Source organism: Xyrauchen texanus, chromosome 25 (assembly GCF_025860055.1).
Source record: "Xyrauchen texanus isolate HMW12.3.18 chromosome 25, RBS_HiC_50CHRs, whole genome shotgun sequence".
In the NCBI taxonomy this organism is placed as follows: domain Eukaryota; kingdom Metazoa; phylum Chordata; class Actinopteri; order Cypriniformes; family Catostomidae; genus Xyrauchen; species Xyrauchen texanus.
Window position 1 is genome coordinate 36,391,680 of NC_068300.1, and position 26,933 is coordinate 36,418,612.

The 26,933-nt window shown below is 37.7% G+C and overlaps 1 protein-coding gene across 1 annotated transcript; it reads left to right on the forward strand.

Annotated features, from left to right (window-relative positions):
* Positions 1-798: 798 nt before the first annotated feature.
* On the forward strand, positions 799-26,038 carry LOC127618732 (protein-glutamine gamma-glutamyltransferase K-like). Its single transcript, XM_052091347.1, has 14 exons — positions 799-929; positions 3,379-3,608; positions 4,804-4,995; positions 5,668-5,919; positions 6,206-6,324; positions 7,722-7,829; positions 11,852-12,029; positions 12,131-12,269; positions 14,675-14,867; positions 16,760-16,913; positions 21,086-21,370; positions 21,775-21,935; positions 22,251-22,387; positions 24,489-26,038. The coding sequence occupies exons 2-14, from the start codon at positions 3,380-3,382 to the stop codon at positions 24,631-24,633; spliced, it is 2,292 nt and encodes a 763-aa protein (XP_051947307.1). The 5' UTR covers positions 799-929; position 3,379; the 3' UTR covers positions 24,634-26,038.
* Positions 26,039-26,933: the final 895 nt, after the last annotated feature.

Below are 26,933 nucleotides of genomic sequence, written 5' to 3' on the forward strand. Positions count from 1 at the left end.
AGGTACTAAATAGCTTTATAGGGGCATGCTTATTACAAATCGACATGAAAGAATTGTAAAAATTTTCCCATGCACACTCCACATCATGGATTAAACTGACTCTACCAAAATCACTATTGTATAAATCATGCAGAAATGCTTGTTCTTCAAAACATTTAACATACCTTTAAAAACATAACGAGGATTTAACTTGGGTCATTTTACATTTCTTACACAGGAAATGGCACAATTTAAATACATCATTACAGAATCCTGCTGTTGAGGTATATTTGTGAGGCACATTTGTAATAATGAGATATAACGTAAAATAATAATGACAGTACTAACCACTGAGCCACTGATTTTTATTTCGATTTCTTTATTATTTTTTGGTTTACTAAATTGACACAAAAAATGTAAGTTAGTTATGTGGGTAGGTAGGTAGTCATCATCCATACATCAATCTTCTAGAGCCGTTTGTCCTATGTAGTGTCACGGGTAGTGCTGGAGCCTATCCCAGATGTCTTGGGCGGATGGCTGGGAAACACCCTGGACAGTTTGCCAGTACATCACAGGGAAACACACACACAGATATACACATTCACACTCTCTATCACACCTCAGGCAATTTTTAGGGTCGGTAGTATCATCAGGTGTGCTTAACTGTATTGTATCCATCAATGATTATCATCAAATTACAGGCTTTTACTCATCTAGTTAATCACGTTCACAAGTCATCCTGTTTAACCAGTTCTCCTTCACATCTTCAATCTTCACATCTGTTCTTAGCCCAACCTCCGCCTTACCCTACATATAGGTGACTGCTAGAAGCAATCTGGAGTGAGTCGCAGTGTTTTCAATCATTCACGAGACGTGATTACTACTACGGGTATTTTTCTGAAGCGGAACATAAACGGGGCTGGCATTTAACAAACAAGGACTGCAAGCAAGTAAGAAAGCATTTTATCACTATTTCAAAGGAAAGGAAAGAGATACCAGTGACAGCAAGGGAGTTTCCACTAAAATACCACAGTTGTTACAGCATTACTTCTACTATGTTATTGTTGGAGAAACTCTGTTTATCATAGTACATTTGTCTGTCCTTTATTGTGGGATTTTGGAAATGAATCTTAATCTGGACAATCCAGACATACTTTGTTTCTCTCTAGGTAACTGTTATCATACAGAAATGTCTTGTGATAGGGTGGTAATTAGTTTAAGGAAAAGCAATGACAATTTGAAATAGAATTAACAGTGTAAAGGGGCCCAGTTTATGTTGGGATTAAACATTTTAAAGGTTGGTATATTAATAGTAAATCTAATCTGTTTCCATGCAAAAGAGTAAAGATCAATGCATTCAACTTGTCACAGATCTTGCAGAATTACAGTGGTGTCCCTTAAAGAGAGAAAGAGCATCAGGTTATGCATGACTACAGGACAACAACAGTACTATGATCTCTGATAACTGCAGACTGTGTTGGGCAAGCTATTTAAAAAATGCATCTAAGCTACGTTGAAAGCTACCCTTTAAAGAAAGTAGCTAGTTACCCTCCAAGTTACATGCCAAAAGTATTTTACAATTAAGCTATTTTTTCATCAGTGTGTCTGTGTATGTTAATGAGGAGGGAAAGGAAGTGTTTAAAAATAATGAACCAGATGCAAGGTGCATATTGTCGAATACAATGCATCTTAAAAAAGCATATACTGTAAGTAACCCAGTGTGGCATTACCATGGTACCATGATGCAGGGGTGGGGCCAGAAGGGTGGCATGGGTTGGAAGCTGCCACCCTAAAAATTAGCTTTGCCACCCCACTTGCCACTCCATCTTGGATCCTGCTCACATCCTGAGATGGTGCGTGAAGACTTAACCCATCCCTGTTCCGCATGGTCCATAACAACGTTCTGCCCATGTCTGGCAGGACACAGCATTCCGCATCAGTAGACAAACCCCCCTACATGATTACCATATTCATGTGGTACCCCAAGTTACTTCCACCACCATTGTACTGTATATGTCCAAAAATATGGTACTGACGTGGTATTTTTACTACTTTTGCGTACTGTTTTGATATTCTTTTGTTTAATTTTCCCGAACAATCCGAAAGAACTCTTGAAAGAAGAATTTGTTATTTCAACAGATCAATTTACAAGAACTATCCAAATTAACCAATTCACCTAAATGATTTGGTTTTCCCAGCATGAAATGCAAGAGAGAGGACGGTTTGTCATGTTATGTGATGTTACAGTGCTACTCGTTTTTTGAGAGTTTCTTTACTGGAAAAGCTACAGTATTGTGAATATAGTTTAACTAATGTCACACTACTGAAAAATCTAGTCAAGTTAGTAGCATTGCTACCTTTAGTTAAAGCTGAAGTCTGTATCTTTTCAGTGTTAAAATACTTTAATCTATCCCAGCTTATTGTGCAGAGACAACTAAGCAAGCCATTCATAGGTTACTTTTCTCAAAAACTGTCAACACTGTGTCTCTGTGGCGCTATGAAAATTCCTGTGTTTGTTTTAAAAGACCCACTTAGACCTGCCCGAATCACACGTAGCCAGACCTATGACTAAACCATAGGTCTGGGGTCCATAACTGCTTCAATTGACCAAGAACCACCCATTTAGATAGGAAAAGCCATCTAACTGACTTGTTAAGCAACCAATTACCTGTCATATTTTTCATTATGGTGTGTTTAGGGGCAGGGTTTTCAGAGATTTATCATATCAGAGCTGGCATGTAAGGCACTTGTCTGCCATTGGGAGCAACTTAGGGTTCAGTGTCTTGCCCAAGGAGACTTCGGCATGTGGAGTCGTGTGGGCCAGGAATCGAACCGCCAACCCTGTGATTAGTGGATAAAGCATCCTGTGTGCATCTAATTCTAGAAGTTCCATTGAACCAGCCAATCATATTTGCTCTGATGGTTTAAGAAAGGGTTTTCCAGTTTTGTATGCTATAAGCATCAGACGGTTTGAGAACAGCATGCCATCTGAGGCTGAGACTAGACCATCCCCAACAATGTTACTTAACCAATGGCGTCAGTTGGGGTGATCCTATTTGACTGGTTGAACATCTGCAGGCGAGGGGCGTATTCAGAAAGCTGTTTTGAAAACACTGTTTATTTTTGCAATTCCATTCAACCTACTCAAAAGAGTGCTTCGTTTGCAAATTGACATTAATTAAAAACAATAATATAAAAAAAAAAACTATGTAAAAACTATTTCTGAATCGTTTTTACAATTGAGAGTGTCCCTAGATGTCTCCTAAGTGATATTTTGACAGGTTTAGTTAACTTCTGGACAGGTAACAGTTTTGTCCTCAAATTTTTAAAATTGTAATGTTGTGATTCATCTTGAAGTTGGTTTGATTCAAGGCTTAAAACTCTTTTACATTTTTGCAGAATGCGTAGGGACAGATTATCGATCAGAAACAGTTCTGCCATTGGCCGCTTCCCATCTGGTACACTTGCGCTGGACAAGCCAGTGAAGCCAAAGAAGACAGAATCGGCATGCAGCAGATGGTTCCGCCAGTTCTGCTGTTGCTGCCGCAAAAAAACTGAGGATAACATCACGGACACTGTTGTCACAGATGTCTCTCCAGATGGATCAAAAGAAAACCTTGAAATGAAAGGTAGCCTAAATGACATGTAGTGTCTCTGCTTCAAAAATTAAAGGAATAGTTTACCCCAAAAAGTTATGAAAAATAGTGGTCAGTCTTTTCCAAGCCATGACAATAAGTAAAAGTGGTAAAAGTCATCATAAAAGTCTTCTGAAGGCAAACGATAGCTTTGGGTGAGAAACACAGACAAAATATAAATCAAGATTAAGTTAAGATGAGTTCTGTGAACCGTATCAAACTCATGAATCATCAAGAAGAACTAATGAGGATGTCAAGATTTTTAGTGGATAACGATTTTTGGTCTGTTTCTTACATAAAGCCAACGTATAACTTCAGAAGAGTTGGAATATTGCGCATGTCATATGGACCACATTTATGGTACTTCTACAGTGTTTTTGTGACCTTTTAATAAGCTACAGTCTGTATTAATTGTAATGAGTTTGAGTAATGATTACTAAAAGAAATCTGAAATGATAAGATTACTTTATTACCCTACTAACTACTGTACTTTACCTTTAAAGTACTTTCTAAAAGACTTTCAACTGAAAAGCTTGTGTTTTTCCACTGAATGGATTAAAAAATAAGGTTAAAAAATGTCTTCTTTACTCGTCGCACGCAAGTCAAACACTCAGCATGACACATTTCTCCCTTACAATGAATCGTTAGGGGGCGTGCACTACAGAAGTACATATAACATACTATACATATAGACCTACATATAAACATAATTCATGTTTTCAATGTATTCTACATAAATAATAATATTTTGAAATATGCGTAACCCAAGTGATGTACTTAAAAGTAATTAACTTAACTGAAAGTCAGTAACTGTAATCTAATTACAAGAATCTAAAATGTAATGTTACACTACTTTTTGAATTATAAAGTTATTAGATTATAGTAACTAAGTACTTTGTAACCAGATTACATCCAACACTGATTGTAATTGCCAGGAAAAGGCTATCGGATTCATTTTTATAAATGTCTCCATTTGCATTCCATGAAAGATATACTGTAGATATAGAAAGAAATGCAAGAAAGAAACATATACAGGTTTGGAATGACGTGAGGGTGAGTAAATGATGACAGCATTTTCATTTTTGGTTGAACTATTCCTTATAGATCTGATAAAAAATTTAGAGATCATTATAGTAATAGTAATCAAAATGTAAATTTAATCCAAGCTCTTTTTCTGTCTCTCTCTCAGGTATTTTATTGGAGGTATGTTCCATAGACCTTCTCAAATCCAAGAAAGGACAGAACCGAGTGGAGCATCATACAGACTGCTACCAAAGTGAACAACTTATCATCCGCAGAGGCCAGACTTTTCAGATGTGGATTGAGTTATCACGAACTTTTAACCCGAAGACAGACAAACTTCACTTAGAGCTGAGACTAGGTCAGTATGCCATCTCTTCTAACAAGCTGATGAGTTATACCAGGTGTGTGGGATTGAGTAGACATCGAAAACGTGTACAGGAACAAGGTTGGGGATTGCATTAAGTGATGAGAGGTTTCTTCACAAAACCAATATGACCAGGTATTTGCACTGAAATACCATGCCAAAAGGTGACAACTGTATAGTGAATCTGCCCCCTAGTTTAAATGACGAAATTGTCTAAATCAATTTTTTTCCCCCATTCTGATGGTTGATGTGAACATTAACGGAAGCTCCTGACCTGTATCTGCATGATTTTATGCACTGCACTGCTGCCACACAATTGGCTGATTCGATAATCACATGAATAATTAGGTGTACAGATGTTCCTAATAAAGTTCTCATTAAGTTTAGAGTGACAACATGACCTCCTATGGGGGCATGTTGTCACAAAAGGTGCTAAACGTGTTTATTGAACTACTATATGCCTTTTTTCTTGGACAATAATGATGGAAACTTCAAGGTTTAAGCCTATATAGGAATTGACTCTCCAAAATAAACCTACTCTGAGAGTACTTCAGTAATAGAGCCATCGCTCTTAGACCTGAGTTTTTCTTCCCTACTTGTGGGCTAAAAAGGATTTATCACTTCAATGTATCTCTGTATCTTAATGTGTAAATGTGTGTCTTTCAGGTAATCTCCCAGATGTATCAAAACGCACACTTGTGATTGTTCCTTTGGTTGAGGAACTGCAGGACAATTGCTGGGAGGCCAAGATTACTGAACAGATTGGCAGTAAAATCAAACTGACTGTGAACTCTCAGTCAACTGCTGCTATTGGCAAATACAAACTCACTGTTGCAACACACACCCAGATGGGCGAGGCCATGTCACCTTACAACGCTGACAATGACATATACTTGCTGTTCAATCCCTGGTGTGAAGGTACGGACAAGGGTGGGGCAAGAGAGATGAGAGAGGGCATGATAAAAACAAAAACTTGCTGTGAAATCACTATGACATATATACTGTAGAATACAATTGGATCCTTTTCTTTCAGCACACTCCGAATATATGTATTTAATTTCAAGACATGCTGAAAATATGTAAACCATGTCCTCTTTTTTTATGGTTTAATGCAAATTTACAAAACAACTGAAGTTTGATTATTTTATTTTTTAAAAACCATCTGAAAAGTCTAACTTATCACAGCGCCATCTCTCTCTTCTAGATGACACTGTGTACATGGATAATGAGGAAGAGAGGAAAGAGTATGTTCTGAATGACATGGGCATCATTTATTATGGAACTGAGCTCCAGATCGGAGACAAACCATGGAATTTTGGCCAGGTAAGAGCAACTTATCCATATAAATTAGGCTTGGGATCGATGCCTTTTTCACACATCGATAATCAGAAGATTTTCCAGATGATTATCGATATATATCTTTATGTTTTCAGATATAAATAGGGCATCATTATCTAATCGTTGCATAAATAGTCTTTGTCTCTTCAGACATATTTCTCAACACAACTTTGGTAAAGTGTCTGGCAGATGACGTGGCACGCTCTAAAATTAAAAACAATTATTTATTTTCTACAAAGGTAGAAACGCACGCCAAAACTCAGTGTCAACATTCTGAAGTGCCACGGAGCATAACTCACATAGTTTTCCATTAAATTCAACCCAAATCATTATCAAAGGACAACGAATTGTTTACTCTAGACATCGCTGGATGATCTATTGTGAACATGTATCTTTCATAAAGCCTACGCAATGTATTTTAATTTAAAAGAATGTCGTTTTGTGGTTTGACATCTTAAATTAAAGACCTATTAAAGGCTTCATACAGAGAAATTGCATAATAAACATCGCCATTTCTAATCGTTCAGTTTGTGCAGTTTCACACTAGCCTGCAAAATCAACTTCATTTTGTTCATTCTTGAAGAAGTACCAAAACTTTCCTAACTCTGAGTGCCATCTCCAGCCCCACTTCAGCTCATCCTGTTTGTGTGTGTTTGTGTTTGTGTGTGAGATACATGTTATATCACCCTCTTGTGGTCTCCCAATGCTATTACGGCAGACTGTTAAACAGAGGCCAACTGAGTGAATTGGAAAGCACGCAAATTGGGTTTCTTATTTAAATTTCAGCCATTTTTAATATATCGATGCCTCAAATATATATAGCTATTTTTATATAAATTACTTGCCGATCAATAATCAGTATATCGATATTTTATGACATACCTAAAATGAATGCATGAAATGTATTTACAAAATGTACGGTATTGTCAGTCTGTCTCCCTCATGTTCTTAAAGGACTCTTATTTTGAAGTTTTCCTCCAGACTACATCTCCCATAGTGCACTGCCCTCATCATCCTCACCTGTATTCCATTCCCTCATTTAGCTCCTTGTGTATATATACCCTCTAGTTTTGTTCATTCAATGTTCAGTGCTTAAAGTGTTATGTTTAATGATTATGTTGTCATGTTAGCGTTATAGTTTGTTATACTCCAACTTTTGTTCCAATCCTGCGTGAATTATTAAATCATTGAAAGTATCTACTCCTGTGTCTCCTCTCTTCCTCTTCCAGCCATTTACTTTGTATGTATGTGTGTATATATATATATATATATATATATACACACATACATACAAAGTAAATGGCTCCTTACACATAATGTATGGCAGAAAATCCCACAAGGAAAATTCACTAATGTGATTTCTTCCTTCATCTGTTTCTTAGTTTGAAAAATCCGTCCTGGCTGCTTGTCTGTTTTTGCTGGAACAAAGTAGTGTTCCTGCATCCGGATGGGGAGATCCAGTTAATGTGGTCAGGATTGTGTCTGCATTGGTGAGTCTTAATTCTCCTTTGAAAGGCATCATATTATACTTTTTTCCTCCGGTTCCACTTATAATGTTAGTCAAAATATCTTGCTCTAAAACCAGCATAATTCCATTTTTAATGACCATGCACCCTCTTTTGGCCCTTTTTAATTAAAGGGGCTATTTTTGTTACTGTAAAGCTTCTATATGTAAATGACCTCTAATGTGACTGTAACCGTGCTGGGTAGTTTACTTCTGAAATGTATTCGTGTAGTGCTTACAAATGACACAATTTTATATAATCATTTAAATTGTATACATTACTTAATCTTTTAGATTACATTTTTAGCTATACCCATTTCATATTTTTATTAAAATCTAATAATTTAGTATAAATGTATTATGTACCAATTAACACTCCTTTCATTAAACATTAGTAAACACAAAATCAAATGAAAACTTGCTGTTTGTCAGTTGCTGAGTGAAAAAGATGCTGAAAGGGTCATAGAAAATTAATGTTACTAAAAAAACATTATAGTGAGAACATGCTTGTATTTTTAGTACATTTTTGTATTTTAAATTAACTTTATTATTTAGGAAATTAGGAATAAGGATTAGACTTTTTATTATCCAGCTTTGAAATCAATGAGAAAGTGTCTTCTTTAATCTAAGAGAGTGAGTTATATTTGCATGTTGCAAAAGCAGAAAGAATGTAACCACAATATGTGTGTGTGTTTTTTTTTTTTTTTTTTTTGAAGAGTGTCTATAAATATGGACAAGGGCTTGTTTGAAGTAAATATTTATTTTATGCAGGGTGTAAATACAGACAGTATGGTATTTATTTGGGCATTCATTTAGAGCTAAATTTAAAACCAAATGCCATGTGTTATGCAGTGCATCAATTTCTGTATCTACATGTACACATGTACAGATGTTACATAAAATATTTGAAATAGATTCAGATTATATTAAATTAGATTAGATTAAACTTTTTTGTCAATGTGCAGAGTACAGTACAGATCCAATGAAATGCAGAAGCATCTAACCAGAAGTGCAAATAGCTATATATATATATATATATATATATATATATATTGTTGGGTACTGAATGAAGTAGAAATTTCAAAGGACTGTTACAGCGAAAGATAATACAAAGTGCAAATAGCATGTTAAAGAGACAGGTGCTTTGATTCAAGTATAACAGGAGAAGTACAGTATGAAGTGAACAGTTTAAAGTTATGTCCAACTGGTATGATATTTTTTTGAAGGGTTACATATTGTTTTTGAGTTCTGTGTTCAGCCGGCTGCTGGTTTGGCAGTGGAGACTCCTGTAGCATTTTCCAGATGAAAGAGGAGTAAACAGTTTGTGGTTGGGGTGAGAGGTGTCTCTGATGATACTTCTCAACCTTAGTAAGCAGTGTTTATGATGAATGTACCTGATGGATGGGAGTTGTGCTCCAGTGATGTGTTGGGTGGTTTTCACTACTCGCAGGAGGGTTTTCTGATCTGAAACAGTACTGTTACCATACCATTTGATGCAGTTTGTGAGGATGCTTTCAGTGGTGCAACAGTAAAAGTTTGCCAGGATCTGAACAGACGGGTGCACTTTCCTTAGTCTCGTACGGAAGTAAAGGAGCTGATGTGCTTTCATGATGAGAGTGGATGTGTTGAGGGCCCAGGATCTTGAAGCTGGACATGTACTCTACTTTGGCCCCATTGATGTAGATGGGGGTGTGTGCGCTGCCTCTCCTTGTTCGCCGGTGGTCCACAATGAGCTCCTTGGTCATTTGAGTGTTGAGAGCCAAGTTGTTGTCAGCGCACCACTCTGCGAGGTGTTGAACCTCTTCCCTGTAGGCTGTTTCATCGTCACCCCTGATCAGGCCTGCTTCGTGGTTTCATCTGCAAACTTTATTATGGAGTTAGACCCATGCACTGGTTTGCAGTCATAGGTGAAGATGGAGTAGAGAAGAGGGCTCAGCACACAACCCTTTGGTACACCAGTGTTCAGTGTGAGGATAGAGGAGGTGTGGTTATGGAGCCTAACAGACTGTGGTCTGTTAGTCAGAAAGTCCAAAGTCAAAATTGCATAGTGAGGTGCTGATGCCAAGATAAGTGAGTTTGGAAATCAGCTTGGATGGGATGACAGTGTTGAAGGCAGAACTGAAATCAATAAATAGCATCCTAACATAGGAGTTGCTATTGTCCAGGTGAGTCAGGGCAGAGTTGAGAACTGTGGTGATGGCATCCTCTGTTGGCCTGTTGTGAAAATAGGCAAACTGATTTGGGTCCAATGTTGGGGGCTGGCAGGATTTCAGATGAGAATGGACCAGCTTCTCGAAACACTTTGTAATTATGGGAGTAAAAGTGACCCCAGACTTCTTTTATATAGACGACTTTTCAAATTTAGGAGCATAATTAGTAAATTATGCACTAGTTATTGCCTTTGGCTGATTGCGATGTAATCAAGAATGCAATCATGTAATCCATAAAATGTAACTATAATCTGATTATACACATACAATGTAATCTAATTACTTGAGTTAGATAATCACATGGATGATTGTTGGTGCCAGACAGGCTGGTTTGAGTGTTTCTGAAACTGCTGATCTCCTGGGATTTTCACACACAACAGTCTCTAAAATTTACTCCGAATGGTGCCAAAAACAACAAACATCCAGTGAGCGGCAGTTCTGTGGATAGAAACACCTTGTTGATGAGAGAGGTCAGAAGAGAACAGCCAGACTGGTTTGAACTGACAAAGTCTATAGTAACTCAGATAACCACTCTGTACAATTGTGGTGAGAAGAAGAATAGCATCTCAGATGCTATTCTGAGATGCAGGGTGGCTGCATCACAATATTAGGCAGGTGGTTTTAATGTTGTGACTGATCTGTGTATATATAAAATCAAGCTTTTGACACTTAGGATAATTGAGAGACTTGCACACAACTATTACACAAGGCGAAAACATTAATTGATGCTCAAGAAGACAACACACTACTATTTGCATACTATACTTTATGTAAATATCTGCAATGTAGATTCTGAAGAGCAGTACTAAATAAAACATATATTTGATCACTTATATTTGTATAAATTATGAAAGGGGTGTGAGCATTTATGACACAAAAGGGAATGCAAACGTATCTTCTCAACAATATATCCCATTTATTAAACTTTGATTAACGGGTTATCAGCTGTCTTCCTTATCTTTGGCTTTATTTTATCTTGTTTCTGAACAGCAATCTAAATCGAGAAAATCTGTGATTTGGCGACTAAAACAGCCATTTGGCTCCTCAATGTTTCAGTTTAGTTTTTTTTAGTCTGGAGCCGTGTGTTAACATGATTTTAGTGTGATAAAATTGCTTGCTAACCTTTTCTGTGTGAAGTTATATTTACAATGTTGTTGTCATAATGATGTAACACTGTAAAAAATATGCTATAACAACTATACCAATTAAATAAGTTTTAACAGAAGAATTAATTTAAGTTATTTTATAAAATTATAAGCTTCACATTTCTGCCTTTAAATCTTACAAAAATGTACCTCATTGACTTCCATTGTAAGTGCTTCACTACAACCTCGATTTTTGGACGGACAAGTTTAAATTATTTGTGTGTTAATCAACATAATTTCACAAATGCTGTCAACTAAGCTTTACTTGTATTGAACCAAAAATATGTCTTTAAGTTAGCAATAAAAATAGCTAAAAAGTGTTTATAATTTAGTCAAGATCTGTGGTTGAATTTATTAAAGGTCAACTTGTCCAAGTTTAAAGCACTGTGGTTTGGTGTGGATCTCTTGTAATCTGAACTTGAGGATGCTTGTTACCTTCTACTACATGATGATAGAGTTAATAAATTAATAGTGTTTTATTATTGACCTGGTCGTATAAACCATGTTAAAGGGCCGGATCCGGTCTTTTGGCCATAGTTTGCTTTAAACACTTGATTTATTTTATTATTTGAAAGTGTAATAAATGTAATATTTTTTTTTAAACGTAGCCAGATGCAAAAGAAACTGATATGTTTTGCTATGTTTTACAACAGATTAACTCCCCTGATGACAGTGGTGTGTTGACCGGTAATTGGTCAGGTAATTATGAGGATGGAACATCACCCACAGTCTGGAGTGGTAGCAGTGACATCCTTAGACAGTACTATGAAAGTGGAGGTATACCAGTTAAATACGGACAATGCTGGGTCTTCTCAGGAGTCACCACCTCAGGTAAGAATGTATATAAGCAAGTGAGACACTGAGAATATGTCCATATGTCATTTGTGCATAACCTCTCTCTGTCTCTTGTTTTTCTATATTTCATCTCACAGTGTTGAGGTGTCTAGGAATTCCCACCCGTAGCGTTACAAACTTCAGCTCTGCTCATGACACTGATGTTTCCTTGACAACTGATTTTTATTTAGATGAGAACTATGAACCAATTGAAGAGCTTAATCGAGATTCTATCTGGTAGGCCCAAATTTCATTTATTATATTTTGAACAGCTGTCAAAATGGCACTATTTCTGTATGTTTATTGATTGCATTTGTAATGTCAACCTTGATTGTTTATATATATATATATATATATATATATACAGTGGGTACGGAAAGTATTCAGACCCCCTTACATTTTTCACTCTTTGTTATATTGCAGCCATTTGCTAAAATCATTTAAGTTCATTTTTTCCCTCATTATTGTACACACACAGCACCCCATATTGACAGAAAAACACAGAATTGTTGACATTTTTGCACATTTATTAAAAAAGAAAACTGAAATATCACATGGTCCTAAGTATCCAGACCCTTTGTTCTGTATTTAGTAGAAGCACCCTTTTGATCTAATACAGCCATGAGTCTTTTGGGAAAGATGCAACAAGTTTTTCACATCTGGATTTGGGTATCCTCTGCCATTCCTCCTCTGCAGATCCTCTCCAGTGCTGTCAGGTTGGATGGTAAACGCTGGTGGACAGCCATTTTCAGGTCTCTCCAGAGATGCTCAATTGGGTTTAAGTCAGGGCTCTGGCTGGGCCATTCAAGAACAGTCACGGAGTTGTTGTGAAGCCACTCCTTCGTTATTTTAGCGGTGTGCTTAGGGTCATTGTCTTGTTGGAAGGTGAACCTTCGGCCCAGTCTGAGGTCCAGAGCACTCTGGAGAAGGTTTTTGTCCAGGATATCCCTGTACTTGGTCGCATTCATCTTTCCCTCGATTGCAACCAGTCGTCCTGTCCCTGCAGCTGAAAAACACCCCCACAGCATGATGCTGCCACCACCATGCTTCACTGTTGAGACTGTATTGGACAGGTGATGAGCAGTGCCTGGTTTTCTCCACACATACCGCTTAGAATTAAGGCCAAAAGTTCTATCTTGGTCTCATCAGACCAGAGAATCTTATTTATCACCATCTTGGAGTCCTTCAGGTGTATTTTAGCAAACTCCATGCAGGCTTTCATGTGTCTTGCACTGAGGAGAGGCTTCCGTCGGGCCACTCTGCCATAAAGCCCCGACTGGTGGATGGCTGCACTGATGGTTGACTTACTACAACTTTCTCCCATCTCCCGACTGCATCTCTGGAGCTCAGCCACAGTGATCTTTGGGTTCTTCTTTACCTCTCTCACCAAGGCTCTTCTCCCCCGATAGCTCAGTTTGGCCGGACGGCCAGCTCTAGGAAGGGTTCTGGTCGTCCCAAACGTCTTCCATTTAAGGATTATGGAGGCCACTGTGCTCTTATGAACCTTAAGGGCAGCAGACATTTTTTTGTAACCTTGGCCAGGTCTGTGCCTTGCCACAATTCTGTCTCTGAGCTCTTCAGGCAGTTCCTTTGACCTCATGATTCTCATTTGCTCTGACATGCACTGTGAGCTGTAAGGTCTTATATAGACAGGTGTGTGGCCTTCCTAATCAAGTCCAATCAGTATAATCAAACACAGCTGGACTCAATTGAAGGTGTAGAACCATCTCAAGGATGATCAGAAGAAATGGACAGCACCTGAGTTAAATATATGAGTGTCACAGCAAAGGGTCTGAATACTTAGGACCATGTGATATTTCAGTTTTTCTTTTTTAATAAATGTGCAAAAATTTCAACAATTCTGTGTTTTTCTGTCAATATGGGGTGCTGTGTGTACAATAATGAGGAAAAAAATGAACTTAAATGATTTTAGCAAATGGCTGCAATATAACAAAGAGTGAAAAATTTAAGGGGTCTGAATACTTTCCGTACCCACTGTATATATATATATATATATATATATATATATATATATAAAATTTAGGCTGTTTTGAGAGCAAAGGGAGGCCCTGCCCAGTATTAGTACAGTGCTCCTAATAAAGTGTCCGTGAGTGTGTGTGTGTGTGTGTAAAAAGGCTGTTGTAGCCCATTCACCTTGTGTTTCGACTTGAGGTGGATGGTATAGAGGCTGTTATAAGTAGAGATATTTTTCTGCAATTATACAACTACAATTGTACAAAGTGGTTATCTGAGTTACACAACCAGAAATACTCAAACCAGCCCATCTGGCAACATTAAATGTGTCACTGACCTTCCTCACACTCTTTCACTCAAACTAAAAAGTTACTTTGAAGGGTTCTAGTTCCAACCTAGATAGCAATATTGGCCAATTTTGGTTCCTTGGTATGGCTCGGGTTCTTCAATGGCTATGGGCTTAACTTAAATCTGATCGCTCAGAAAAGTAATAGCACATTGTGGCTCAACAACCAACATGATTAGAGATATTATTCAAGTCCACAAAAATAAATCTCTCTGCTCACTCCTGGACAAAGCAATTTGTCTTTGAATGGGAAAACAATGAGCACAAGATAAAACATGATATTAAATATACAAATGTGCACCCACTGTTCCTGTCTCTGCAGGAACTTTCATGTGTGGAATGACTGTTGGATGGCCCGTCCAGACCTTCCCGTAGGTATGGGGGGCTGGCAGGCTGTAGATGCGACTCCTCAGGAGTCCAGCCAAGGTGTTTTCTGCTGTGGCCCTGCCTCTCTCACAGCTGTCCGGACGGGACAAGTTTTCCTCAAGCATGACACACCGTTTGTATTTGCAGAGGTATCTCTCAACCTCCAAACTAATATTTCATTTTATTTAATTTCTGGAGCCAGACAAATTTCTTAAAGGTGAAGCATGTTATTTCTGTGGCACTGAGCAGAATTGCAAAAATTACAAGTTAAAAAAATTCACCTGTCTGCAATTGTTTGGACCAAGGAGCTATAATATTCGTTAGCATTCCCATTCATCTCAACAGCAGATGTCTGGCGCATGATGCCATACTCCTTGTCAAATGGGCTCTCATGCCAAGCTGGCAAGGAACAACATTTGCTTCTCATGCCAGTACGATTGCCTCTACAACCCAATTGGAAGAATCTTTTTTTGGTAATAGTCAAACCCCACAAGACCCAGGTCAACAGCTGCCAGATAAACTTTTAGTGTAGATGTAGAAAGTCCATGGTCCAACACTTCAGAAGGAAGTGCAATACTTATGCACAGGGCACACAATGAGTTGAACAGCTGGCACTTAAAATCAAAATAGTATCAATGACAGGTAGCATTATCCCTAGGCCCTCTAATGAGAACCATTCAGGATCCAAACAAAGAGCCTTCACTTCTCTGGCTGTGGATGCCTGACCATCCCACAAGCATGAGAAAAGAATTATACTCCCTGCAGGATCCTTGAAAAGGGAAACCATCCAACAGTGTAATTAGGTCCTGGAATAGAAACTTGTGCCAAATAGGTGCAAAAAACAGAACAGACTCCCTGTCCTCCTTCACTTTGCACAGTACTTGGTGCAGCAACTTCACAGGAGGGAAGGCGTATTTTTGACCTGGAGGCAATTATTGCACCACAGCATTAATCCCCAAGAGAACCGGAGCAACCAGAGAAACAAAGCTAGCAGTGTGTTGTTTTAGGGCATCTTTGGGAGGTAAAGAGGACTACCTCTGTCCTCCCAAAGATGCCACAAACCCTCTGAACTGTCTGAGGGTGCAGTCACCACTATCCGGGTAAAATGCCTATAGTGCAGCTCTAGATAATTTAAATGCCAAAACAGATCCGGACCTGTCCAGATTCCAAATACAGGACATCCATCATATAGGGCTCCGCAGCCTGTGAGCGATGCATCCGTTCTATTGAAACTACCTTTCAATAGTCGTAGAAGCAACAGCGCTTCCATACAGTGGCACATGACTTGTTGCTGATTTGCCTCTGCCACATAAACCTGGGCACTCTGACATTCACACAGCACTGAAGGGATCTCATGTGAAGCACCCCCAAATATGTGACTCAAGGGGCAGGAGAGACTGCGGCGAGCACTGCCTCTGTGCTATCTGATGCTTTCACAGAGAGCATGTCTTTTGGATCATCCTCACAGCCAAACGAGACAGACCATTTGACTCTTGGTTTGGAAACAGATTGTCCTAGTGTACTGTACTTAAGAATTGGGGCATGCTTGAATGGATAAGAATGAGAAATGCGAGGACAGACCCAGAGTTAAATCATTCTCTAAATACCTGTTCTCTGACTCCTGCTCCCACGTCCCTCCACCGCAAAAGTCGATAAACAAAGGCACACTAGATGACAACAAAGTGAAGTGACCATAATGAAAAGGAACCTTGACCTTGATGAAACATATTGCAACTCCACTAAAGGCTGGCTGAAGCACAGAAATAACACACTTCACCTTTCAGTTTCCTCACATGCTATCATTTGCATTAGCATTAGTTCCTTTTTCGAAATTAGCTTTGTACAAATTTGCAGCAGTCAAGATCCTCTCTTTGCTTTTTTCTGATTCAATTCAGTGTAACAATATGTCTCTGTAACAATAAGATCTGTTTACAATCGATTTACATAAAAATGAGCTCTGCTTGTGTTTTACTAATGAGGCCCAAAGTGTCTTTCTTTTAGGCGTTTTGTTGGTACTGAATGTTTTTCTTTTTTCTTCTAGGTAAACAGTGATAAAATCTACTGGCAACGGAATGCTGATGGGACCTTCACTCAGGTCAAAGTTGAGAAGAAAGTAGTAGGTCACTTTATTAGCACTAAAGCTGTGGGCTCTGATGAACGTGAGGACATCACACACCTCTACAAACACCCAGAAGGTACAAAAAGCTATAGTACACACTCATGCACACACATACTCAAATATATCCCAATCAAACCTTAAGAAAACCTCAAGAGGTTGCAGTTGTGAGGTCCACAACTTTAGGGCCAGGACAAAGTTCCTAGCTATTGGAAGCTAACAGGCATGAGCTACACATGTGACAATTTAGAAAAACTGATAATGAATGTGGCAGCAGAAAATTGGGTGCACTTCATAGGTCATATGATGAAGTATTGAACTGCAATAGTCTAGTGGAGAGATGGACAAAGAGACGATGGGTGGTTAAGGTGTTTAAGAAGGAATGCATGTTACTGGTGTTATACATTCGCTTGGTTAATCTTTTTGCACATGAGTTTCTCCTGTAATGATTGAGCCCCCAGCGTGAGTTCTTCAATGCACGCTGTATTTAAAAAGAATCTTACCTTACACTTCACAGTAGATGCACTGAAGGTTTGATTATATATTATCAAGCATATAATGTGGTTTTTAGATGTTTAAAATGATTGATTTTGATAGATAAGATGCTATCGTGTATGCACTTGTCGGTTATGTGCACTGCCATATTTTTTACATGCAATGCAGCATGGGATTTTGAGTTTGCCATAGAAGTATAGAAGGTTCTAAAAGCGTAGCCCTTCCACTCTCCCAACACAAGAAGTGGTTAGAATGAGTGACGGACAGAATGGGTGAAGGCTCAAGTGGACAGACTAGTTTTTATATTCTATGTTAAACGTCAGAAAACATGGCTGCATAGAAAGAGTACACTCCGATGGTAACAGCTTTAAACTTATTTAGTTATTGTTTGAATGTTTGTAAGATATTATGATGTTGAAAATACATTATGACAACTGCTTCAATCCCTCTTTGCTGGTAAACGGCAGCAGGAATGGAGATTTATTTCATGGAATAATGTGCAGAAAATATTTCTTCTCCCTAATAAAAATCACTGAAATAAGTCTCCTGAGATATCTCGCTGTTCTCTGTGACAGCACTAGACTGTGTAAGCAAAAATATGACCATGGGCTGCGGACACATTCTTTCATCAGCCAATCAGAAGACTATTATTTGCTTTCTGCCTGTCAATCATTTTGCACTTTCTCATTGTGTAGTAGTTGAAGTGTAGCATTTAATTTGAATGTCATATTCAGATTGATAAAATCTGTCAACTGAGGGTGGTATTTTTATACTATTGTGTATGACAAACATGAGAAGAGGCACTGCTGCTTTTCTGCAGTGGTCTCAACGGTATCTTTGGAGGGCGATGTTTTGGAAAGGAAGTGTGTGTAATTTAAGGGCTCAGTTTTGTGGAAGTTCTAGAGTGGCTAAAATCACTTCTATCGGGAAGACACGCAGGCTTGAGTGAGGTTTAAGATGCCATTTATTTGATGAATGTAAAACATTCATGTAAAAAATAATGTCTCTCTTTGGCGTAGTTGTATTCAGAACCGTCATATCCTGCCGGAGATAGGAGGCAGGGGCGATGAGCCTACCCCCATGCGGGACAGGGCTCAACTGGTGGTGCTGGGGTGGTGGAGGTTGCCGTGTTAGCACACTGAAACAGCAATGTGATAGATTGTGAGCAGACTTATAAAGCAATGGCTTACATGCGATTGGCTAGGAATTACCCAGCTAATAATGGGTTCCCGCTAGAACTACGCTGCGCTTACATTTAATGCACATAAACGGGCAGCTCAAGCAAACAGATCAATTGGCCTATAATTCACAAATAAGTGTGGATTTTTAATACTTATTCGCACGGCAAAAGTTTTCACGAATATTTTCCGCCTGATTCATAACAGGTTCATACGCACATTAATTTATTCCTGTCCTCGTTCTTATGTTAATGAATCTGGACGATTTTAAATGGAGGCACGCACGCCCAATGTTTATAATATGCATAAAAACCAAACCATCTCCACAGTGGCGCCCCCAGAAAATGTTAATAGGGGTGGCCAGTGGAGGCCACAGCAAAATCTTGGGGTGGCACCAAAAACAAACAAAAAATTCAGTGTAATGTGTGTTATACTTGTTTACATTTGTTTCTGGTTAATGTAACAATATGACTTTAAAGCCGCAGTCCGTAAGTTTTTTTTGTTTAAAATTTTTTTCAAAATCAATTTGTTGCGTGTGAAAATGCAGCCGGTGTCGACTCGTTTGTAGCCTCTTCTTACAGCAGCTGGAATGTAATTAAACTTGTCATTTTGATGGCGGTTTGTAATCCAGCATGTTCAAAACAACTGGTGTGTTGATTGAAAAACATTAGACTCTATTTAGACTCTTCCAACTCTACTACTAACCTAAAGAACATCAGAATATGAATATCATGACTCATAATTCAATGTAAATAATTAAATTACTTTAACAACTTAAAGACAGTATTTTTTTTATATTTGTTGAAATGCCATTTTTTATGAATGAACGATATTAATACAGATACTGATGTCTATGAAATTGCTTTTTTAAAACATTAATGATAGACATTCAACATTACAGTATAATTGAAAGCTATATCAATTTCAACATTTATTAGGCTATGGAAAATAACAACTTTTAATTTAAGTGAACTGAAAACAATCTTCACATAACCCATTAGAATAAATGTTGTTTACTTGTGGCCTTCCTACCTGTCTAACAGATAGGACATATATAGAAATTGAATAAAGTTATCAAATATTCTGCCCTGCATAAATAAATTATATATAGATTAATTCTTATTAAAGCTACAATTTTATGATACCTTTGTTCTTTTATTAACATTAATAAAAGACATCACAGCAACTGGTTTGTTAGGCTACTGTGACTTTAAGATCTGCCGCTGCCTAACATGGCATCTCATTTTCTCACAACTCTTTACATTCATTTAAGACATTATTTAACTCGTTTAAGACCGCTCTTATGAGAATACTCGTCAAAACCGACATTTTGACATAATTATGTGTGTTATTGTTCGTTCAAGTGCGAAAGAGAACTAGATTCTGGTGTTGTGTTTGTGTGTGTGTGTCACATCAGGACATAGCATCCATTTCATTAACAAGGGTCACCTAAACAGTCTTGTCTATTTAACTTCACCTGCTGGCCCAGGACCATCACTGATTCTGCCTGTTCCTCGCTGTGCTCTGCCTGCTCACTGGCTTGCTGCTCTGCCTCACTTTGGACATTATCTTCAAGTGTGTTCTCACACCTGCCTTCTTCCTCAGACCTACACTCCCCTGTTTTACTTTTCTTCTTAAAAAAATTTGAGATGCTTTCTCTTCATCCTCTGCAAATTGATATAGCACAGTGTGACTAGTCATAGCTAGTAAACTAACTTTGCAGCTTATCAGCGCTAGTGTTAATTTCAGCTAATGTTAATTCAACACTGTAAAAACTTTACTGAGGAAAAGTTAACTTAGAACATACATTCATGTCTTCACTATAAGCCACTACTGTTATGGCATACATACCTGTTGCCGTTTGTCGTCTCTCCTAAAAGTGTAGATGCTCTCCTGTGGTCCTGCTTCTTGCGTTGACTGAGCAGTCAATGACGGGATTGGAGAGGGGTAGGGGCAGTGAAACTCTGGTGGTGTCACGGGCGCCAATCAATCTACAATCTTTTTTGTAGCTGCAGCGGGTGTTTTATTTTATTTTATTTCACTTGACAAACTATTGTGAATTTACATTATGTATTCAAATGAATAGTACCCACTGCAAAAATCATACTAGGGGTGGCCACAGGGTGGCCAGAGTTTATACAGTGGTGGCCGTGGCCACCCCTGGCCACCCCTTGGGGGCGCCCCTGCATCTCCATATAAGGGCTCTGAGCACCATTGCACCTGTACAGTTCAAACGTAAAGAGAAAGATGCCATCAAAACAAAAGGCCAAAAACATACACATAAAATACACACTTTGAGCACTGCCATGAGGGAAAGAAGGCATTCCACCAGCTGCATCTAAGCACATCCAACGGTTAAGAGTACGTTGTTTGTGTGTTTTTATCACTGAGTGCGCATGGGTAGAACCAGTTTTTAAAGAACCTCAGAGCTACAGTGTTTTCACTTTCCGGGGAAATCAACCTATGAATGGTTTACTTAAAACAGCCTCTATACAGGTGTATGAGAAAGTATTCTATCATTAAGAAAAATAAAAAATCACACAAGAAAACAGCTATAGGTCTCCTTTTCTTCTTTTAGATTCAGAGGAAGAGCGTATTGCTGTGGAAACGGCTTGTAAATATGGCTCCAAGGCAGGAATCTATGCTGAACCTAGTGCTGAAGATGTCACCTTGCAGATCAGTATGGATGGGGAAGAACCTCAACTTGGTTCAGATGCTACACTGACCATCACAATAAAGAACTCAAGCTCAGAACCACGCAGTATCAATCTTAACGGCCAGGTGTCAGTAGTGTACTATACCGGGGTGCATAAATCTGCAGTGAAGAAAGACCACATACCCATTGAACTTCAGCCCAATGAAGGTGAGAGACCTGATACTAATCTGTTCTGTAATGTCCATATTGATAATTCCGATAGTTGAGTTATTCAGAGATTTATGGTGGTAGGAAGATTATGAATAAATACAACTTAAATATCACTCTGTTCCTCTCACAAAGCTATGGTATGGATTCAGAAGAAAATATTCCACTTGAAGTGTATAGACTACTTTTATGGTGCTTTTTAGTCCTTTTCAGAGCTTGACAAGAACCTGGTTATTGCACGCTTTTGCTAGAGATGCAGTCTGCTAAATATATGTTGTGTTCCATGGAAGAAAGACATTTATACATGTTTTGGAATGAGATGAGGGTTGAGTAAAGGAAAACAGAATTTTCATCTTTGGGTGAACTACTCCTTTAGCCTGATGTTTCACTCTTACCCCTCATAGTTGAACAAGTGGAGTGGAGTTTGCTGTATGATCACTATAAAGACCAACTGGTGGACCAGGCAATTGTGATGCTCACTCTCACAGGACGGGTCGCTCAGACGAAACAGGTTCTGGCCACCCAGTTCAGTTTCAGACTGCGCACACCTGACATTGTCATTACTGTGAGTTTAGATGATTTTTCTTTTAAACTACTCATTTAGCCCATATACAACTACAGTTCAGCAAGTCATGGCTTCAATTTCTTGAAAACTCTTACTGAAAAAACTGTATTATTATTATTATTGTGTATTAGGAGATTATATCTTTTTTTTGGAGATTGGAAAGTTAACTTCATCACATAAAGAGTCTGTTTCATAATTATTACAATAATTATGTTTAATGGAAATGAATTATTTGTGCTAAATCAGATCTGGTCACATTGACTCATAAAGGTCTTGGGTATTTATGTTGTAAATGTGTGCTCCTCTACCTTCCAGCCTGATGAGAATGCCGTAGTTGGAAAAGAGTTGAAGGTTACGTTTGTTTTCCGGAACCCACTTTGCCAAAAATTGATAAATGTGAAGTTTCGCATCGAAGGACTGGGATTGCAGCGTGTGAGGGAGATTTCCTATGGGTAAGATATTTAATGTCAGCTTTTCAAACTGAACGTATAATATGGGTGAATCTATCAAGAAATGTCTGGGTCATATTTCACCCAAAAAACTTAAATGTATATTTGAAATTAAGAAAATTAAGACTAGTTTTTTGACGTTTAAAGATATTATAGTTTTGTTATCTTCCCTGCGGTCCACTGATAATATTAGAAGAGTTTTATTTTTTATTTTATGTTTTTGCATACATTTTTTTTTTTGTAATTTAGTAGTGTATGATAATTTTCCACACTGATGGTCATGATCATGTCTGAAATCTCAGTTTTGGCCTAAGCACCTCCTAAATCTTCAACGTAAATGGCCACAGTTCTGATTGGCTAACATCTTGCAGCCCCTCAAATGCAATCATATTTGAATTGTCGGAAGAGAATGAACAACCCCACAATATTATAAAACTAAATATCATGGGTTACACATAACGCACATCCAACACATTGCATTTAAATATATTAAACTGTTCATCTCAAGCACAACTTTTAACACTCACACCCTGTCTACATCAGACACGCAAGTTGCATCAAAAAAGCAAAGCTTGTATCGGTTTATGACTGTTCACAAGCAATCCATGCTGAAATACGCAGAAAAAAAAAAACGCATCTAAATGGTCAAAGACGTCCATCCACCGCATGTTTTCATACACCAACAAGGAAAAATAGTGCAGATGGGCGAAATAATAGTCCATGTTTGTGCTCAAACAGTAAGATGCAGCAGCTGATTGAAACAGTTGTAACTTGACACTAGGAGTGTAACCTAGGTTCAAGGTAAAAAAACAAAACATACGCTTTGCCACCCACGGTTCGGTAAGCATTGGCACCTTGGTTCACCTCAAGTTTAATGACGTGTTTAAACATCTTGCATCTTGTATGTCCCCCTTGTGCTGCCAAACAGTGCATTCTGATATGATATTCTTCTCAACACAATTGTACAGAGTGGTTATCTGAGTTACTGTAGACTTTGTCAGTTCAAACCAGTCTGGCTGTTCTCTGCTGACCTCTCTCATCAACAAGGTGTTTCTATCCACAGAACTGTCGCTCACTGAATGTTTTTTGTTTTTGGCACCATTCTGACTAAACTCTAGAGACTGTTGTGTGTGAAAATCCCAGGAGATCAGCAGTTACAGAAATACTCAAACCAGCCTGTCTGGCACCAACAAACATCCATGTGAATATCTAATCATGACAGTCTAAATCACTGATATCAAACTTTTCCCCATTTTGATGGTTGATGTGAATATTAACTGAAGCTCCTGACCCGTATCTGCTTGATTTTATAAACTGCAGTGCTGCCACACGATTGGCTGATTAGATAATCACATGGATGATTGTTGGTGCCAGATGTGCTGGTTTGAGTATTTCTGTAACTGCTGATCTCCTGGGATTTTCACACACAACAGTCTCTAGAGTTTACTCAGAATGGTGCCAAAAACAACAAAACATTCAGTGAGCGGCAGTTCTGCGGATGGAAACACCTTGTTGATGAGAGAGATCAACAGAGAATGAACAGACTGGTTCAAACTGACAAAGTCTACATTAACTCAGATATATATATATATATATATATATATATATATATATATATATATATATATAATTGTGGTGAGAAGAGTATCATCTCAGATTGCTATCCTGAGATGCGGGTTGTCGCTGTTTTTGGCGCACGAGGGGGACCTATACAACATTAGGCAGGTGGTTTTAATGTTGTGGCTGATCGGTGTGTCAAAATATCAAGGAAAATTAGATTCATCATGACATGGCCCCTTTAAGATTTTTTGCAATGCAAAAAAAATCACAGTACTAAAAAAGGCTTCATGTCCTTTATTCAAAATACAGTTTACATTTTCTTTGATTTTGGTGGGAAAATATGACTCTGATATTTCTACATGAGATTCACCCTTATTTATAATATTGGGGGTAATAGTACTAGTTAGCTGAATTTTTAAATGTATTATGTGACATATTAGAACATATTAACAAGCTGAAACTACACACAAATTCAAAATATACTCTATATTGCCTGCAGTATAAAAACAAATAAACATGACAATCTCTCTTTTGTCATTGTCAGCAATGTAGAAAGCCTGGCCACAGTGACATTGATAGAGAAGTTCATTCCAGTGGAGGCTGGCCCACAGAAACTTCTGGCTTCACTTGACTGCCATCAGCTATCTCAGGTGCATGGAGTCGCCAGCATCCTTGTCAAAGCAATGTGAAATATCTCTTGAAGAAAAAGCTTTCTTTACAACCACTGAAGCTGGAGCTTCAGAGGTTGTAAAATTCATTTGAATTGGAATTGGAGATCTCAATGTATGACATTGTCTTCTCCAGCCACAAGTGATTGTTTTACCCAGATTAAGAGTTAAGGCCTTGAAAAAGCCTTTTTACTCCAATCACTCAAGATGAAGCACTACTCAACACTTTTTGAGATCAAATACTGCTGGATTTGACCTTTTTTATTGAGTTGTTATAACTACCCGTATTTGTTTTAAATATGATGTTAATTTAACAGTGTATGATCTAATAAATGTTTCAATTATTTATTTTTCTTACAAAAATAAAACTAAATGTCAGCTAGATATTGTTTTAGAAATCATATTTGTTAAATGTTTTGATCCTTTTATAATTTTTCACTAAAACAATCACAAAATGAAGTTTTATAACAGCATATTTTATGTGTTTTTCTAGGTTTTATCGTTTATTGCATATTTAATCAATCTATGGCTCATTTAACAGCATGCACTATTGCACTAACTACTTTATTCTGCAATGCAGTTTTATTTTCTTGAGGGTTCTAGCACTTTCTCTTGTTTGGAATTGGTATTAAATAATTTAACTGACTGACATGACTAAAGTGAACAACAAGTACCAGAAACGTTTCTCTTTATATATTAATGCATGGAAATTGTATTTATTTTCCCAAGCAGAGTTTATCAAAGTCAAATTCATTCACAGAAAACATCAAATCTGCAAAGTGGTTAACTGTTGCTTACCTGCTGTCTGCAGTCTCACCTGAACAGTGCTCAAGTTGAGCGTTTTGTCTTTTGTTTTAACTACATTTGAGTTAATTGTCTTTTAGTGTCATTTTCACAAGTGCAGTTCAAAAACATATAGAGAGTAGGAGAGAAAACATACATTGACTACACAATTCCATTCCACATGCAGGAGAAAAGATACAGTTTATTGAACACCCTATGACTTTTAGGACAACATGACAACTATGTTATGAATGTATAATAATTATATCTACAGGTTGAAGGTTGAACTTTGTTCTCAGGACAAGGGTATTTTTCATTAAGGTCAAGTCAGTGCAAGTTGTGTTTTAAATGTTATTTTAAAATAATTTACCAATTGTAATATTTGTTGACCAAAATAATGGTTTGCTATATTTTTGCATTGCATTTTTGTGCAGTATCATATATTTTATAAGTTGTTTTGTGTTTCACAATTTATTTCCCTGTTTAAATGTAACTGAAAAAGGCAGGTTCCATTGTGACAACATACCCCATATAGTGTGATAACATACCCAGCTATGGGGAATGTTGTCACAGAAGGGCTGCTCTTATTGCACAGAAGCAAAATGTAAAATGGACAGAAATCAATAAAGGGTCAGCTAATACAAAAATGTATTCAAGACTTCATTTATTCACAGTAGCAATGCACAACGTAATTCCCCGGGGAGGCTGATGTGTAAATTCATAGTTTGCTTACCTCATTTATTTATGCTGGATAATTAAAGATGCCGAATAGTCTTCCTGATTACCTACACTTGTTCATAGGCTTCTATGTATCTACAGGTATTTCAGTTTTATTGGTTATTTATGGAAAAGATTGGTTATTTATTTCACACTAATTCCATTTATTTACCGTTGTACATTTAGACATGTTTTTTTCAATGTCTGAAGTTGGAGAAACCGTTTCAGTATACCAAGAGACCTGCAATGCTTTATTTATTTTACTCTTTGATTCAATTATCAAGAGTTTTCAAATGTAATAATTGATATTTAAACAATTTATTCCATATTCTAAAAGGCATTTGAAAGTAATACATATAAATGATGAAGGCAAGACAAAAAGTTTTCAACAGTTATAACGTGACCTGTGAAAATGTGACAGGACCAACACATTGCCATTATGATACGCTAGGCTTCATTTTGTAATATGGATTTAATGTTGATAATATAGCAATTCTGCCACAGATCGATGACATCTCAGATAAATACCTCATCTCTTGTATTTTTCGCTTAGCTAAGGTCATTTAATCTATACACACACACACACACACATATATATATATATATATATATATAAACTGTACACTTAGGTGTATTACAGAACAGGCCAATGGGGCCAGTGCCCAGGGGCTCAGGGGGGTGGGGCCCTGGGCTGTAAGGTCTCACAGCCTATAAACTTTAAAAATATATGTTTAATATACAATTGAAAATGTGGGCTCCACAGCTTATAAAGTACCACCTCAATAGTGCCATTTGACTATGAGGGCCCCAGCCCTGTTATA

Bases quoted from the DNA above. Each gene is read 5' to 3' on its own strand.
- LOC127618732 (XM_052091347.1), top strand. From the start codon at position 3,380: ATGCGTAGGGACAGATTATCGATCAGAAACAGTTCTGCCATTGGCCGC. The intron at 7,830-11,851 runs GTGAGTCTTAAT...GTTTTACAACAG, and splicing joins TCAGGATTGTGTCTGCATTG to ATTAACTCCCCTGATGACAG. The intron at 16,914-21,085 runs GTACAAAAAGCT...TTCTTCTTTTAG, and splicing joins CCTCTACAAACACCCAGAAG to ATTCAGAGGAAGAGCGTATT.